Genomic DNA, 17,704 nt, shown 5'->3' on the forward strand with positions numbered 1-17,704 from the left:
CACATGTTAAGAAACCAGGATCTGTATCAGATCAGCCATTGTGCAGCAATCATGCAGTGAGCACACTGGCACGGAAGCCTCAGCCATTCATGGGTACAGATGTATGGTGTATGGGTGTTAAACCTAGCCCTCTTGCCACCACACGCATTACAGGTATGGCAAGATTATATATCCATCTCACATTTTTTTTAATGCACATTACAAGCATCCTAGATCAGAGGGTAGACTACTACAGTACAGTCCCATACCTGCTCTTCTGTTTCCTCTACTTCATTGGGTGCTTCAGGTTCAGCTTTTATGTGAGGTTCAGCTTTTACGTCACCATTTACATCATTTGACTTACGTTTGTTAGACCTGTGTGCAGGAAGTCACAAGCAAGCATTAGCAAGTTCTAAAGCTGCAAAGTATCATGTAGGTTTATAGAGTGAATGCAGTGTGACATTACAAACGTGTTCACACTAGAGGAACAGTAAAGCCCACCATTGTACATCAAGGAAATTTAGCCTGTATGGATACACAATTACTAGTATGGCAACATTACCAAAAGCTACTATACATTTCCTTTAGACTAAGTTAACACTATGTCCCTGGAGCACACAAAATTGAGTGCTTACCCAACCTGCACAGATCAGTCTCAGCAAAGGCACAGCACTGCCATTAATTGGCAATAGCCCTCCAACACATTGCCAAGTCTGCATTTCTCCAGTAAACCAAACCAGTGTCACAGAAGCATGCCGTTCAGCAAGATTCATTTTTGGAAAAAGGGTCAGATACTTTTCCACATTTCTCATATGTAGGGCAGCCCCATTGAAGTGTATTGTCTGTCCAATTTGCTGGGTTGTACACCTCTAGGGTGTGAACCTAGCCTTAAGCAGGGCTCAACAAATCAGTTGCCAGGGCAACTAGAAATAGCAACCCGGCGCCTGGGCTTTTGTCAGCCTTCTGCATCCACCTACCAAGCTATAGCGAAAAGATGGCTACAGCACAGTCAACCAGTTCCTACTGGTCTCGACCCAGATCCCCCACCCCAATGCAAGGGGGTGATCAGAAACTGAGGTAAAGGGCCAATCACAGCAGCCCTTAACCATGTAATCAGACGTGTCCAACCACATGTAAACAATTTCCTTATCTCAGTGCTGTCACAGCATGAGGAAAGGAAAGCCAATAACCAGCCATCCTGTGACAGGGGACATTTACAATGATAATTAGGGCACTGATTATCAGTGCAGCCCCATCCATGCCAGTGTCGACCAAAAGTGCTGCCCTATTAGTGCCACCCCATTACTGCACATCAGTGAAGAAAGGTTACTCATTTGCGAACATTTTTTATTTTTTTTTTAAACAAACGTTTGAGTCGTGTGCATAACAACTGCATCCACGTTCTGGCTATTAATTTTCTACCATTGAACAAGGTTTCCCGAAGAAAGTGAAGAGTACATTTATCCACATCCTCGTCTGGGAAGATCCCCAGTAAGCACGGTTTAGGATCTAGGGCAGGGAATTTTTTTTCTGCCAAGGGCCATTTGGGCATTTATAAAATCATTCGGGGGCCGTACAAAATTCTAAACTTAAAAATGTGCCTGTTATATTTGGTGAAAAATTTAATTAACTCACCCCTAATGTGATGGCTGCAACTGCTTCTCTTTGGTGAGGCGTGTGATGTTAGCTGGTATTGATTAGGTTGCTACTCGCAACTGGTTTTCCAGGTTTGTGTCGGTCAGTCTGGAGCGCAGTTGACTTTGTGGTGGTAAGTTTTGAAAAGAACTGCTGGCGGGTAATGCTGGTGGGTACAGCTGTGGGTACTGCTGGTTCTGGCTTACACTGCTGTGGGTACTGCTGGCTCTGGCTTACACTGCTGTGGGTACTGCTGGCTCTGGCTTACACTGCTGTGGGTACTGCTGGCTCTGGCTTACACTGCTGTGGGTACTGCTGGCTCTGGCTTACACTGCTGTGGGTACTGCTGGCTCTGGCTTACACTGCTGTGGGTACTGCTGGCTCTGGCTTACACTGCTGTGGGTACTGCTGGCTCTGGCTTACACTGCTGTGGGTACTGCTGGCTCTGGCTTACACTGCTGTGGGTACTGCTGGCTCTGGCTTACACTGCTGTGGGTACTGCTGGCTCAGGCTTACACTGCTGTGGGTACTGCTGGCTCAGGCTTACACTGCTGTGGGTACTGCTGGCTCAGGCTTACACTGCTGTGGGTACTGCTGGCTCAGGCTTACACTGCTGTGGGTACTGCTGGCTCAGGCTTACACTGCTGTGGGTACTGCTGGCTCTGGCTTACACTGCTGTGGGTACTGCTGGCTCTGGCTTACACTGCTGTGGGTACTGCTGGCTCTGGCTTACACTGCTGTGGGTACTGCTGGCTCTGGCTTACACTGCTGTGGGTACTGCTGGCTCTGGCTTACACTGCTGTGGGTACTGCTGGCTCTGGCTTACACTGCTGTGGGTACTGCTGGCTCTGGCTTACACTGCTGTGGGTACTGCTGGCTCTGGCTTACACTGCTGTGGGTACTGCTGGCTCTGGCTTACACTGCTGTGGGTACTGCTGGCTCTGGCTTACACTGCTGTGGGTACTGCTGGCGGGAAATGCTGGCTAGCAGCGGCGCCATGCTGGAGGAAGTGGAGATGTTTCCTGTATTGGTCATAGGCGGAGAGCATTTGATATCACTCCGCCTGTGACTCACTCAGACTGTCAGAACGGAAACAGAACTATACAGGAAGCATTGGCTCAGTTCAGAGAGATCAGCTGAGAGACAGACTCAGCTGCATGGGGGGCCAGACCAAATTACTTTGAGGGCCGCATACGGCCCCCAGGACGTAGGTTCCCCACCGCTGATCTAGGGAGATCGGGCAGCCCATACGGTCGTGGAGGAACTGAATGATCTGCATCCAAAACCCCTGTATGTCCGGACAGTGCAAAAGCATATTTCCAAACAGAGGACAGACAGCATTTGGGGAAGCTGGAGGAACGAGAGGAGTTGAATCTGGCCATTCTCAGATACGTCCTATGAGTTATATAAATTTGCGTAAGCCGATCTGACAACTTCGGAGATGAGGGTGCAGGCTTCCAAAGCATCACACCAATCGTCCTCATCCAGCTCCCCAACATCCTGCACCCACGACACTCAAACACCGTACGCCAGCTCGGTCATTTGTTTGGTGCATAGCATATACAGCTGTGAAATAAGTTATTGGTGATCCTGACTGCCAAGCACCTCCAACAGCTCGACTGAGGGTAAAGTAGGAGGATTGTTAGCAAATTGTGCCCGAAGGGCATGGGTAACTTAACTTGCAGGTAATAGAAGTGAATAGAGGCTGGGAGCTGAAACTCCTCCTGGACCAAAGCAAATGTTTTTGTAGCACCCCCCTCCAAGATCCTGTTTATCCATAAAAAAAAAAAAAAAAAAAAAAAGGGGCAGTTGGGCCGCAAGATAGATTGCAAGTCCGGGACGGCCATACCACCCAGTTTAGTAGGTTTTTGGGTGTGTTTCCAGGACAGTTTGTCTAGAAGTGCCCCATATGAACATTTTCAACAGTCTGTCCAACAACATAAAATAGCTATAGGGGGGGATGTATGCAGGAGAGTGCAATAGAACATATAGCATCTTGGGAAGGAGGATCATTTCATTTGCAAAATTTTAAAACAAAATGCTGAACACAAGAAACTGGCTCCTAGATTCAGAGAATTTGTCAAGCCCTGTATTAATGAAATCACAACCTCCCCCCCAAAATCCACAAAGTTTCCTTTGCAGCACCACCTGATATAGTTTGTCTGGTACTGAAAAATGTGACCATCTGTTATGGTGGCTAGCATTGTGTGTGGCCACATGGAGTCAAAATTGTAGGCGCAAAAAAAAAAAAAAAAAAAAAAAAAAAAAAAAGGCAGCTAGAACCTGAACCTACACATGCCACAGTCCTTGTACCACAAGACATGCTTCAGCTACTGTGCAATGATCAAATCTCAGACCACAATCATTCCAGATGCTACGCATGTGCATCCTACCACTGCCTGTACACCAAATCCCCCATAGGCACTGGCATTAGAAAAGAGGCAGAGAGAAGAAACCTGGGCAGTAGTAGCCTTTACTTCCCAGTAAAGAGAAGGGCATCTGCATCAGGTACCCAACACCAACAATTTCCAAAAGATTAGCAAACCATTTTGCATTACAACCCTTAGTTCAGAATTGCTGCACAATACAACTGTTCAGAATCTAGCTTTGCAGAACAGACTGTACTGTTAGTAATGATGTTTGAGCTATATTGGTCAATCGAGTTAATGAAGTTTGAATTTGCACACAAAACTGTAGCAGATGAGATTATACCAACCCTTTAGAAAACATTGACATGATGGTGGGCTGTTTGCCTGTACTTCTTGTGGGACGTGCCCGTCCAGAGGATTCTAGGGGAAAAAAAAGCCCCATCAAACACAGTTTAATGAAATGCAGCTAGATTGAACACCATCTAAAAAGAAAAAAAAACACAAAGCAGTGAATCATGTTTTGATACTCACTCTTGGTCTCCCCATTGATCTTGCTTTTCCTGCCTCTACGGCCTTTTGTTCCAGGTGTTACCGCTTCCTCCATTTCCACATCTTCGTCTTCACTGCCACAAGTGCCATTTGGAGAACATCCATTAGTGTCTCCATTTACTACTCCATTCTCAAAACCAAACTCTTTTTGCAACAAGGCTTTCACTTTTGTCAGATAACCTTCCTGATATAGAAAAAGAAATTACAATTATAAAAGGACTCAAAACAAGGCCTTTAGCACACAAAGCTAGCACAAATTAGTTGATATGATGCAACTAGTGTGCAATACCAGGTTATAGGCAGGCCCAGCCACCAGAGAAACTCTACTATTCCAGAAGTTACAAAAGCATAGCTTACCCTAGGTATGACATTGCGGCTCTGCCATTCAAATGGCAAGAGCCTGTGAATCCAGAAGGAAGATCGGGTGAAGATGGAAGCCCTTTCAGTTACAGCATGCCACTGGAGGGCTTCATTTTTTTTTTTTTTGGCAAGTTTTTCATAATGGTTAACAGAAGATAGACTTAGAACTAAACTAGAGAAACCTAAATAAATCACTGGGACCAAATTGCTTCCACACAAGGGTTCTTAAAGAACTCAGCCAGGTGATTGCCAGACCATTATTCTTGATCTTTACATATAGTCCAGACGACTATGGTGCCAGCTAATAAAAAAAAAAAAAAGCCAATGTGGTACCAATATTTAAAAAAGGAGCCACGATATATCCCAGGTAATTATAGACCTGTCAGCCTAACCTGACTAATCTGCAATATTTGAGGGGATGTTAAGGGACCACATACAAGACTTCTAGTAATGAAAGGGAATTCGTAGTAATCAGCATTGATTCATGAAAAATCGTTCTTGCCAGACCATTCTTAATCTTCTGCGATGAAGTGAGCTGCCATCTAGATAAAGGAAGGCCTGTGGATTTAGTGTATCTGGACTTTGCAAAGGCATTTGACACCGTTCCCCACAAACGCTTACTGTACAAACTAAGGAAGGTAGGTATGGACCATAAGGAGAATACCTGGATAGAGAACTGGTTCCAGGGGCAAGTCCAGAGTGATAAATGGGGAGTACTCTGAGTGGGTTTGGAAAGTGGGGTCCCCCAAGGATCTGTCCTGGGACCAATCCCGTTTAATTTATGCATAAATGATCTAGAGGGGATATTCAGCACAACCTCGGTATTTGCGGATGATACCAAATTAAGCATACCAATATCTTCTATGCCGGATGTGGAAACCCTACAAGCAGACCTGAACAAAATGGGGTGGGCAACTACATGGCAGATGAGGTTTAATGTTGAAAAAAAGTAAAGTAATGCACTTGGGCATCAGAAACACGAAAGCAAGCTACTCACTGGGGGGCAGACCTCTGGGTGAATCCAAGATGGAAAAGGACCTGGGGGGTCCTAGTGGACAACAGGCTTGACAGTGGCATGCAATGCCAAGCCGCTGCAAGCAAAGCCAATAGAATACTGGCATGTATAAAAAAAAAAAAAAAAAAAGGATTCACTCCAGAAATAAATTCTCCCACTCTACAATTTAGTATTGTAAGCAGAACTATTTAAACATAACACGTTCACAGGTCTCCTTAAAACTACAAGCAGGAAGGATTATTACAGAAGAGACCAACTTTTACTCTTGTGCAAAAAAGGCTCCCCGTCTCCTCGCAGGAAGCTTTAAAATGTAGACAGGTGCACATGTGTTAGGAGACAAGTAATCTCAGCCAGTGAAAGTGGTTAAACATTCCAAAATCTAGAAGCCACGAGAGGATATCGGCGAGGGCACCCTGACATTTGAGTTCTGCTTCAAGACCAAGAACGAACCCAGTGAGCTCCTAGGTTCCATTAAAATGGTGAAAGAATTTCTGAAATTGTCCAATAATCTATTCCAACACTAGTCAGATGTCAGGTTTACTAACAGTGGCCTTTCCAGAAAGGGTACATACTTCAGACAGCTCCTCTTTGTTCAGCTTGGTCTCCAAATCAGTCAATGCATCTTTAGCATCTGCTTCAAGATAGTCCGTCACCAAATTCAGTTTCTGTTCTACACATTCCTATGAGGAAAAAAGGGGAACAAAGGTCATTACAAAAATGAACCCCAACAGTGCAAAACCAAATCATGAAAATCTGGCTGAGCAAAACTGAATTGTGTCTTCAGGGACTGGTAGTAAAAAACCACCACTAGGGTCACCTTGAAATCTAAGGCACATGCAGACCATTAAGACCACCCAACTAGCTATACAATCACAAGCTAACAGAGCATGCTCACCTTTTCAGTTAGTCCATCCTGTTCTTTATCCAATGCCTTCAGTCTGAAAGGAAGACAAAAGCATTACAGCTGAACATTGAGATAGCAGCTTATCTGTGCAGCAGGCAGAAGATCTTTGGCAAAACAAAGTGAGGAAGCACCTGCAACATCCACCCCCCCCCACCCCACATAAACCAAACCTTACCTGCTGGAGCAGCAAGCGCCATGTGTTTTTGTATATTATCACCACAACTCTAAACTACATGTATAATCTCTTTAACCACTTCAATACCGGGCACTATCCCCCCCATCCCGCCCAGGCCAATTTTCAGCTTTTAGCGCTGTTGCATTTTGAAAGACAATTGCACGGTCACGCAACACTACCTAAACCAAATTTATGTCATTTTTCCCACAAATAGAGTTTCCTTTTGGTGGTATTTGATCACTGCAAGGTTTCTTTTTTGCTACACAAATAAAAAAAAAAAAAAGATCGAAAAGTTACAAAAAAAAAAAAGTTTGATTACAAAATTTTGTAAATAGATATGTTTTTTCCTGCACTGATGAGGCCACACTGACAGGCACTGATTTGCAGCACTGATGGGGAGGCCACTGGCGGACAGCACTGGTGGCTCTAGTGGCACCCCCCACCTAGGGTCTGCACTAGTAATCAAGGCTCCGATTACCAGCACAGACCCCCCCCCCCCCCGTCAGGAGAGCCACAGATCGGCTACTCGTGCCTGTCCGGTACGAACTGAGGAAAGCTGATCAACGGCACTTCCTATTTACTATGTGACCAGCTGTGATTGGACACAGCTGGTCACACACTAAAAGAGCCCATGTCAGAAGGCTCTTTACCGAGATCAGAGATGCGGTGTGTCAGTTGACACCGCAGCACCAATCGCCACTCTGACGGCAGTCAGGATAACACAACCACCTCCCCCCCCCCTCAAATCGCATATAGGGCGGGCAGTGGTTAATGGGTTTCTAGGGGAGAAGGAAAAAAAAAAAAAAAACTCTGCAGCTTTGACCAAAGTTGAATAACGTCCTTGCTATGAGTAGGTAGTTTACATACCTTATGAAGCCTGACTGAAAGGCTGTCAAAAATGTAAGCTATCCATCCTGCCTTGTTGATAGATACCCCCAGCTGCTACTGTTCACCATCACCATCACCATCACAGGAGTGAGTTTGCATGCACTAAGCTGAGCTACTGCATTGGGAAAGTGAGAAATCACTCGCTCCTGTGATAGTGGGGTGAATAACAGCTGGGAGGTCTTAGCAACATCATAGCAACCAGATTCACTCAGGCTTCATGGGTTTTATCCAGTTTTCAGAACACAACCCCACAATCAAAGCAGTGACAGCCCATGAAGTGGCATTCTGTAGAAGAGTAGGTGGGTTATCCTTATGCTGCATAATGGGAGTAATATTTTATCTTCAATAAATGGCTTTCCCCAGTGGAAGCCATGACAATTGTTTTCAGTTATGAAGACTGCTTCTGGTGTAACAATGTTGTCTTGTCCACATCTGGGCAATCACAACCCCAAGTTTAGCCTCAATTTTGAGAGGGATGCGAGTTACTTTTATAAGTTAGAAGATAATCTGACTTCTGCACAGGTTAGGAGGCTCATCCATCCCGAGGTGTATGTGCAGGTCTTGGAATTTGAATCCACTAATGTAGCAAAGATTTTTTAGAAGAAACTTTGTAGCTGTAATTTTGTATATTTGTCCATTTTAGTTTGTGTTTATTTTTTGTCATGTGGATTTGTTTTGCCGTTTAGATAGATTGTCTAGCACCTGCCTAGTGATAGGTGTGGGCTGACCCATTAAGAGGTAAATCGTTCCGTTTTTAGTGTTAGCGTTAGGAATAAGCATGTTTCATAAAAACATCTACAGCTGCTACTTTGTGTCCTCTTATGTGCTGTCTACCGTTGGAAGATTGTGCAATAAAATAGTTCAGATATAAGCAATGGTGTGAGGCCCTTTCTTCTGACAACAATTACTACTGTGTGATCTGACTGGTTAGCAGTGATCAGATGGTACCCTGGGCCAATCACAGCACACTGATAGCTGTGGGCCAATCCCAGCACACCCAATAGTAAACAATGAGTCATGAATAAAAGCTATCCAGGACCACTGTAAAAGCAATATTTAGAACTGTCATGACTAACAAGCAGTGAAAAAAAAAGAATCTTGGTTAGTGCAGACCATTAAAATGAATGGGCTGACCTACCTGTGACATGCGCACAAAATGCACAGAAACTGTTCCTACATCAGTGTCTTCAGTCCACATCACACAGTCCCCTCCATGTGACAATCCACTTTTGATGAGTGATCTTCCGCCCCTTTACATCACCCCCTTCCATGTTATTAGACCCCCCAGATATCTTCCCCAGCCCTTAAAGCGGTGGATCACACCAAGCTGATGCTTTCTTCAAACCAATAAAGGTTTGTTTACAAACCAGGACTGAATACCCATTGCTTGAACCATAGAGATAGGGGGGCACAATCCACAACCCCCCCCCCCAAAGCTGCAGGCATCATCCCAGCATAACCACTCAGTTGAGACATTATGGGTACATTGCCCGTAGAAGTGGTTTACCTGTTGCTGTCTGCATAACATGTGCAGCAGTAAAAGGATGGGCTTTAACACCCACACATTGCCAGGCAGACAATGCTCCAGAGACCAATCACAGCAGAGACTGAGCTGTCAAAGACAACAACCCATAGCTGGGAGGATCATCTCCCTATCATATGACCACTATGATAACCAATAAGTGTTCACATGACTGCCAATCCTTCCCCACCCCCAGGCATTCAAGGACTGTAATGGGGTGGGAAGGGGTTAACATTCAGTGAACATGGCCCATGCCCCGCCACCTGGGCAGAGATATAAAGAAGGCAGTCAGTGGCAGCAGCGCAGTCATAAACATCAGTGATTCTGTAGGACTGCAGGCCAAAGTGATCCTCCCTCCCCCCCCCCCCTACACTGCTCATTGACGGGTCATTGTTTATGTTCTGGTGGTGTAGCACACAGGACACATCACAACTTCTAGTAGTGCAAGCAGGGGGATGGGGAGTTTGTAGGAGACGGCATGCAGTACAGATTCTTCCATTCAGCAATGTCCAGCATAAATACTACACGGCTGTGTGAGGCCTCAACTTTTTAGTAGCATTCTGGGGTAGGGATTCTGATCAGGAAGAGACCCCAAAACTATATTCTGACATTACTTAGGTGGCAGGGGGGGGGTGACCATGCCATCTCACCAACAACCCCCATACAGTGTACTGAGGCCTCAGGTGGAAGCGGCACTAGAAAGATTGGGGGCCCCATAGATGAAAACAGTTATTGATGGGAAGGGAGGGAGCAACCCTACAGGTGACAGGGAGACCTCTTTAAAGGGGGGGGGGGGAGAACCCCCCTACAGGTGACAGGGAGACATCTTTAGAATGGGGGGGGGAGAACCCCCCTACAGGTGACAAGGAGACATCTTTAAAGGGGGGGGGGAGAGAACAACCCTACAGGTGACAGGGAGACATCTTTAGAAGGGGGGGGGGGAGAACCCCCTACAGGTGACAGGGAGACATCTTTAGAATGGGGGGGGAGAACCCCCCTACAGGTGACAAGGAGACATCTTTAAAGGGGGGGGGGGGAGAGAACAACCCTACAGGTGACAGGGAGACATCTTTAGAAGGGGGGGGGAGAACCCCCCTACAGGTGACAGGGAGACATCTTTAGAAGGGGGGGAGAACCCCCCTACAGGTGACAGGGAGACATCTTTAAAGGGGGGGGGGGAGAACAACCCTACAGGTGACAGGGAGACATCTTTAGAAGGGGGGGGGGGAGAACAACCCTACAGGTGACAGGGAGACATCTTTAGAAGGGGGGGGGAGAACAACCCTACAGGTGACAGGGAGACATCTTTAGAAGGGGGGGGGGAGAACAACCCTACAGGTGACAGGGAGACATCTTTAAAGGGAGGGGGAGAACACCCCCTACGGGTGACAGGGAGACATCTTTGGGGGGGGGCACACACCCCTACAGGTGACAGGGAGACCTTAAGGGGGACACACTCCTACAGGTGATGGGGGTGTGACCCCTAAAGAGTTTCCCATCCTCACCTGTAGGGGGGTGAGGGCAGGGAGACATATTTAAGGGAGGCCCCACAGGTGAAGACGGGGAGACACCCCAACAGAATAGATTGTGGGGGGGGGGATGACTTGGGCCTCATACCACTAATAGTGAATGTAACTTTATGTACATGTGTGTTACACCCCCCCCCCCAGTGATATTATCGCCGTGATGACCTCATCCCTGAGCCCCGTGACGTCACTCATCCACTTACCTCTTCCTGACATCAGCAGGTAGGGCGGGAGAGGCGGCTTGTGCCGGCATGGCTCCGGGATTCCACGGATAAAATCAGGAGAAGGTGCGGAGTATAAAATCTCCCCGGACTGCTGACAGTCGGATAAAACCGCGGGAAATACACCGCTTCCCGCCAACACAGGAACAGGAGCCGCCGAGGGAGAGTGGAGCCGGAGCACAGGACACCGAGACACACCGCCAATGAGACCGAGAGAGCACCGGACACAGAGCCAGAAACACCCGGCAACACGCGACCGCCTCAGCTTTTCAAATGGCCCCGGGATCACGTGACTCCGCCCCTCCGCAATCTCCCGCGCTTTGTGTTTACGCGCGAAGGTATTGGAGAAAAAAAAAACGTGTGAATGACAGGCTGACGTGAGGAAAGGGGGCGCAGCTCCGAGCCCGGTCCGCCCTCTCTCCGGGGAGATTTACATGGCGGCAGGGCGGGTTTGCAGGGGGAGAATATTCATGGGGCCGCCCACTTCTCCCGGTCCTCTGGAGCCTAGCGGTGGCGCGCTCGCCGGCCGTGACGTCAGGTTTAAAGGTCAGTGTGGCGGGAAAGGCGCGCAGGCGCGTTGCGGAGTGTCTGCACGGGTGAGCACGCCACCTACTGGAGATGTCAGGGAACAGTTGCTATCGTTGTCTCAGCTGCTGCGTGTGGCGGCCTTTCACCTAAGTCCAGAGCTGTGTAACACAAGTAACATATAGACCAGGCAGTGGGCCCTAAAGCCTATTCAATGTGTCAGGGCCCACCAAGGCCTCTGAAATAAAGCATAACATGGTGCTTTGTTTTTTTTATTTTTAGGATTTTATTTGTTTAGCAAAAAAAAAAAAACCCTGTGGTGATTAAATACCATCAAAACAAAAGCTCTATTTGTGTGAAAAAATAGTTCAAAATATCATTTGGGTACAGTGTAGCATGACCGCGCAATTGTCATTCAAAGTGTGACAGCGCTGAAAGCTGAAAAGTGTCCTGGGCATTAAAGGGGGTAAAAGTGCCCAGTGGTTATAAAATATAAAAATAAAACATTTATTCCTTCTGCACATGTCAAGTTTGCACAATGCTTTACAATATAAAGAGAGACACACTACAATACAGAAGGAATAGGTGGGCCTTGCTCATGGGGCTTACAATCTAAAGGGAGGTGGTAATAGCTGGGGGAGGAGGGGAATGATCTGATGGGGGGAGGCTATAGCACAGTTTTTAGTTGGAGGTGGGGAAGACTTCTCTGAATAAATGAGTTTTCAGTGATCGCCCAAAGAGGGACAGGGTAGGAGATAACCGGACATGCTGGGGTAGGGAGTTCAAGAGGATGGGAGAGGTTCTGGGGAAGCCCTGGAAGCCAGCAAGGGAGGAGGTAACAAGGAGCTAAAGAGTAAAGGCCCATACACACGTAGCGTTTGTCGGCCGTAAATATTCGGCCGCCGAACGATCGGCCGATTGTCGGCTTGTTAGTATGATGCTTCCAACAACCGACTGCGACTTTTCGGCCAAACAGAATCTGGTGTGCAGGCTATAAAATTTTTGTTGGCCATCACCAGAACGGCCAATTGTTGACCAGTCAGTACAGAATTCGGCCGACTAACAGCAGATGAGCAAGACTGGGCATGCTCAGAGAAGAAAAAACACAGGGAAAGTTAATCATCACATGACATCACTTCTGCAGTCGGCTGTTGTTGGCCGACAAAATTTGTGTGCAGTCTTTAGCACTTTTCAACCGACAGGACAGCCCTGGACAAAAGACGTTCAATCGTTCGGCCAACATTCGGTGTGTGTGTACGGGGCTTAAAACATCTTGGGAGGAGCGGAGAGGGCAGTTTGGGGGATATGTTGAGGTGAGGTTGGGGGTGTAGCTGGGGGATGGCTTTGTATGTTGTTGATAGTATTTTGAATTTTATACATTGGGCCAGTGCCAGGACAAGGTCACCCAGTGCCCAGGGGAAAGATGCCAAACTGTCCTCTCTCTCCCCTCCAAATGGGAAAATAACAGGGTGGTTTGGCCATCCCTCACTCCAGGGCTTATTGCATAGCTTCCCAATTACAGCAATTGGGCGGATGGGGTGAGGTGGACCCATTCTACCTGATCTGCCCTCACATATTTAGAAGCAGGGTTCCCACATGTTGTCCCTACAGTTATTCTACTGAATACATTGTGGAAATATGTTAAATCTACCCTGGCAATTCAAGGATTTTTGTCATCCACCCCAATCTGGCGCAATTCTAATTATAGAGAGATACTTAAAGCGGAGTTCCACTCTGGGAAAGTTTTTTTAAATAAAAATACCCCCGGGACAGTCAGGGCTAGTGCATTCCACAATGGATAGCCTCTGATCTGTCCCGGGTCGCACTTACCTTTTAGAAGAAATGCTTACCTTGAAAAAGTATTGTCCAGCGCTGCCATCTCAGGTGTGGGCAGCTTGAAGCCAGCGCAATCCTCTTCTGTGTCCTCTTCAGTCTTCTTCATGCCCAGAAGCTGTTTAGCAAGGTATGACGGCGACTGCACCGGTGTAACGTTAAAAAACCATACCCCGTGAAGAAACCATACCCTCATCACTTCCGGTCTGAAACAGCTGAGCAGCTCTGAGCCCCAGATACGCAATTGAACATGAAAGAATTTGAGAAGTGCGCATGCTTGGTGGGCATGAAATTATCACGGCACTGTGTCTAATGTTATACTTGCGGCGGGTACATTAAAACACTTCGGCTGCAACATCAATCATCTCCTCTGCTATCGCTGTAACTTCCCTCATCTCCGGTAATAAATATAAAAGCGGCGGCGGGTGTATGAGATGTAAATGACGGCGATCGCAGCTCCGTGATCCGCTTTTATATTTATTACCGGAGATGAGGGAAGTGACAGGGGGAAGAGCGGAGATGATTTAGAGCCGGGTCACACTATTGCGATGCGGGAAGGCTGCGAATTCGCAGCCTTTTCCCGCATCGCACACGCACCCCCGGCAGTTCACACTGCCATATGCGATCCGCTGGGGGTGTCAATGTAATCTTAACGACACCCCCAGTTTGATCGCATATCGCAGTGCGATCGTGCAGTTCGCACAGGATGGGATCGCACAAGTGTGAACCGCTGTGCGATCCGATCCTGATGCGGCTGCAAAAATGCCTCCTGTGCGTGTTTGCACCGGGTGCGATGCGAATTTAGCCATACAAACTGTATGGCTAAACTCGCACCGCACAGCTGATCGCATGTAATGTCGGAGCAGTGCGCTCCGACATTACATGCGAACCCGGCACTCGCATCAGTGTGAACCGGGTCTTATGTTGCAGAGGAGCTGTTTTAATGTAAGCGCCGCAAGTTTAACTACCGTGAGAAATCCATACCCTCCGTAGGTACACCGGAAGTGACGAGGGTATGGTTTTCTCACGGGTATGGTTTTTTCACGGAACACCGGAACTGACATCGGGGCCGGTGCAGGCGCATTGATTCTTGGGAGCGATGACGTTCAGCTCCCAGGAATCATTGCAAGCCAGGAAGTGACGAATCACCGTGGCCGCTGAGGGGAGGAAGAGGAAGTAAGGTAAGTATATTTTCTTCTAAACAAGATAAGTAAAAAAAAAAAAAAATTGCGACTATCCATTTGTTTTTCAGGTGACCCGGAGCGAGAAGATGGAGGTAAGTATAATTTTAGGGTGGAACTCCGCTTTAAGCTTGATAGTTTTAGTGAATGGGAAAGATTGGGTATTAGATTTATATCTCAGCTATACGTACGTAGCCTACTTAAATCCCTGCAGACTTACAAGAGAAGTTTGCCCTTCCTAGGAACCACTTTTATAAATATTTGCAGCTGAGACATGCCCTTCACACACAGGCTCGGGTTTCTAGCTCTCTTTAGTAGACCCTCCCATAGTACATGAAGCTCTTTTGGCATTGGACAAGAAGGGGCTGATATCAAGGGCCTATTCTATTATACTTAATTCTCTACAGCAGCGATGGCGAACCTATGGCACGCGTGCCACAGCTGGCACGCTGAGCCCTCTCGGTGGGCACGCAAGCTTACAGCGCCAGCGCCGCCAGGGTAGGGAGGCAGAAATCCTCCAGCCAGGCAGTCACTTGCACTTGCGGTGCTGGCTTGGAGGAGCCGATTCACATCAGTGCGATCGGGCAGTGGGGTGGGTGTTGTCTGTAAATCCCTCCCTGCATGTAGCCCAATGAGAAGCATTTACACTCCGTGTCTGTTGCTGTAAGCAGCGCCGCAATGCCTCTGTAAACTGAGGAAGAAGAAAATAACTCCTCCCTTTCCTGGACTTTGAGAGCGGCTGCTAAAGCGTAACCATGTGAAGGACTGTGGAATGTGTACACAGGTAGGACACTGCTATGAGAGGGAAGCCAGAGGTCACTACTTTAGGGGAAAGGGGGGGGCTGTGAAGGGGGCAAAGGACACTGCTATGGGCACAGCCACCCCGACAGCAGTGTCCTCTACCATCCTACTTATCACTCCCCCCCCCAAACCCTGCATTCTGAGTGTAACGCACTCCTGATCCCTGAATTCTAAGCTTAAAGTGCTCCTGATGCCTGCATTCTAGGCGTAAAGCGTTCCTGATCTCTGAATTCTGAGCGTAAACTACTCCTGATCCCTGAATTCTAAGCGTAAAGCACTCCTGATCCCTGAATTCTAAGCGTAAGGCACTCCTGATCCCTGAATTTTAAGCGTAAACCACTCCTGATCCCTGAATTCTAAGCGTAAAGCACTCCTGATCCCTGAATTCTAAGCGTAAAGCACTCCTGATCCCTGAATTCTAAGCGTAAAGCACTCCTGATCCCTGAATTCTAAGTGTAAAGCACTCCTGATCCCTGAATTATGAGCGTAACGCACTCCTGATCCCTGCATTATGAGTGTGACGCACTCCTGATCCCTGTATTATGAGTGTGACGCACTCCTGATCCCTGCATTATGAGTGCAATGCACTATTGATTCTTGAATTCTGAGTGTAACGCACTCCTTAACTCTGCATTCTGAGCATAACGCACTCCTTTGAAAAAGCACAAAATGTTTTTTTTTGGGCAGAATCGTACGTTTTTGGTCTCTTAGGGCTCATTCATAGGGGTGATCAGTCCCATTCCCTGTACTGAGCCGCTGGCAGGTTTAATTCAGTGTTGGCACTTTGAAATAAATAAGTTGGTTTTGTGTTGTAGTTTGGGCTCTCGGGCTTTAAAAAAGGTTCGCCATCACTGCTCTACAGGATGCTTCCAATTTACCGTGTAGGAGGGGATGACTGAAGGACCTAGGTGCTATAGGATATGATAGGTGGGACCTCTGGCTTCTGCACCTCTGGTTTCGTTTTCGGCCTCTCAGAGGCTCTCACACTTATTTCTGCTACACAGAGCATACAGAACACCTATTCAATTACATCAGTGGGGATGTAGGTATACCCCTTTATTGTCATAAATGTCAGAGAGATCATGGGGATATCCTTCACATGATATGGAGATGCCCCAAGTGCTTCCGTTATTGGACAGATGTTATCGGAGTCATTTCAAGGTTATTTAACTTTCATCTTACTAGAAATCCTATTGTTTGTTTGTTGGGGGCTCTTGAGGAGGAGACTTTGACTCCACATGCACATTTAGCAATTCTGCGCCTACTATACATTGCACGTAAACTTATTGCTCGTTACTGGATATCTCCTCGGATCCCAACTAAGAAACAATGGATTGAACAAGTGAACAAAATGCTCATCCGTGAGAAGCTAACATCAACACAGGAATGTCTCCAAAAAAAGTATTCTTTGTGGCAACCCTGGTTGGAGGATGCCCCAGATCTTGCACCACACCAATTGGTAATGAATAGATTACTCAACGGTTAAGGCCCATCGGGGAAGAGAGCTGATCAGTTAATAGTTATGCATCTAAGGCTAATCTGCCTTTTTTATGTTCTTCCTTTTTAAGTTTAGTTCCTTTTTTCTTCTTTCAGTATTAGATAGGCTGCATTATATCATTTTAATACTACCGACATTGTAATTTTCTATAATGTTTGTAATGTCATGGATCTTTGTACTGTTGTATGATGTACATATTGGTTTTCATTGCGGTATGAATAAACAAATGCTTATAACATATGGTAAGTCTTGTCCACTAAATATACAAGAAACAAGAAAAAAGATAAATGCACAGAAATTGTGCTAATACCCCTCGTGGACTTAGAATGACATGCCATATGAATATTTATAAAAAAAATGTAATAATATCTACAAACATAGTGAGATAAAACATCAACAAATGGTGAACACATTACTGATTATAAAAACAACCAACAATGGCAATTAATGGATATATAAAAGACCGCGCTACCCTAATAATTTCCTTGTGACAGTATAAATAAAAATATAAAAGGTGCCTGTGCAATCTTATAACCAATGCTCATATAATAACTTAGTAAGATGGATAAACAATATATATATTACTGTGAGATACCGTGATTCCTCCTAAAGTGCAACGTATCTCACAGTAATATATATATTGTTTATCCATCTTACTAAGTTATTATATGAGCATTGGTTATAAGATTGCACAGGCATCTTTTATATTTTTATTTATACTGT

General features: G+C 46.5%; 1 protein-coding gene across 1 annotated transcript in view; it reads right to left on the reverse strand.

The window, feature by feature from the left end:
• DNMT1 (DNA methyltransferase 1) overlaps positions 1 to 11,711 on the reverse strand; it is a 29,460-nt gene extending 17,749 nt beyond the window's left edge. Inside the window, exons 1-6 of the mRNA XM_082256379.1 lie at positions 11,126 to 11,711; positions 6,803 to 6,845; positions 6,480 to 6,587; positions 4,515 to 4,716; positions 4,331 to 4,403; positions 249 to 354 (exon numbers count right to left, since the gene is read on the reverse strand). Coding sequence (XP_082112505.1) covers positions 249 to 354; positions 4,331 to 4,403; positions 4,515 to 4,716; positions 6,480 to 6,587; positions 6,803 to 6,845; positions 11,126 to 11,175 — 582 coding nt within the window. The 5' untranslated portion in view covers positions 11,176 to 11,711. The remainder of the gene's footprint in view (positions 1 to 248; positions 355 to 4,330; positions 4,404 to 4,514; positions 4,717 to 6,479; positions 6,588 to 6,802; positions 6,846 to 11,125) is intronic.
• Between the last annotated feature and the right edge of the window lie 5,993 nt (positions 11,712 to 17,704).

The sequence above is a fragment of the Pelophylax lessonae genome (genome assembly GCF_965119305.1).
Source record: "Pelophylax lessonae genome assembly, chromosome: 4".
NCBI classification, from domain to species: Eukaryota; Metazoa; Chordata; class Amphibia; order Anura; family Ranidae; genus Pelophylax; species Pelophylax lessonae.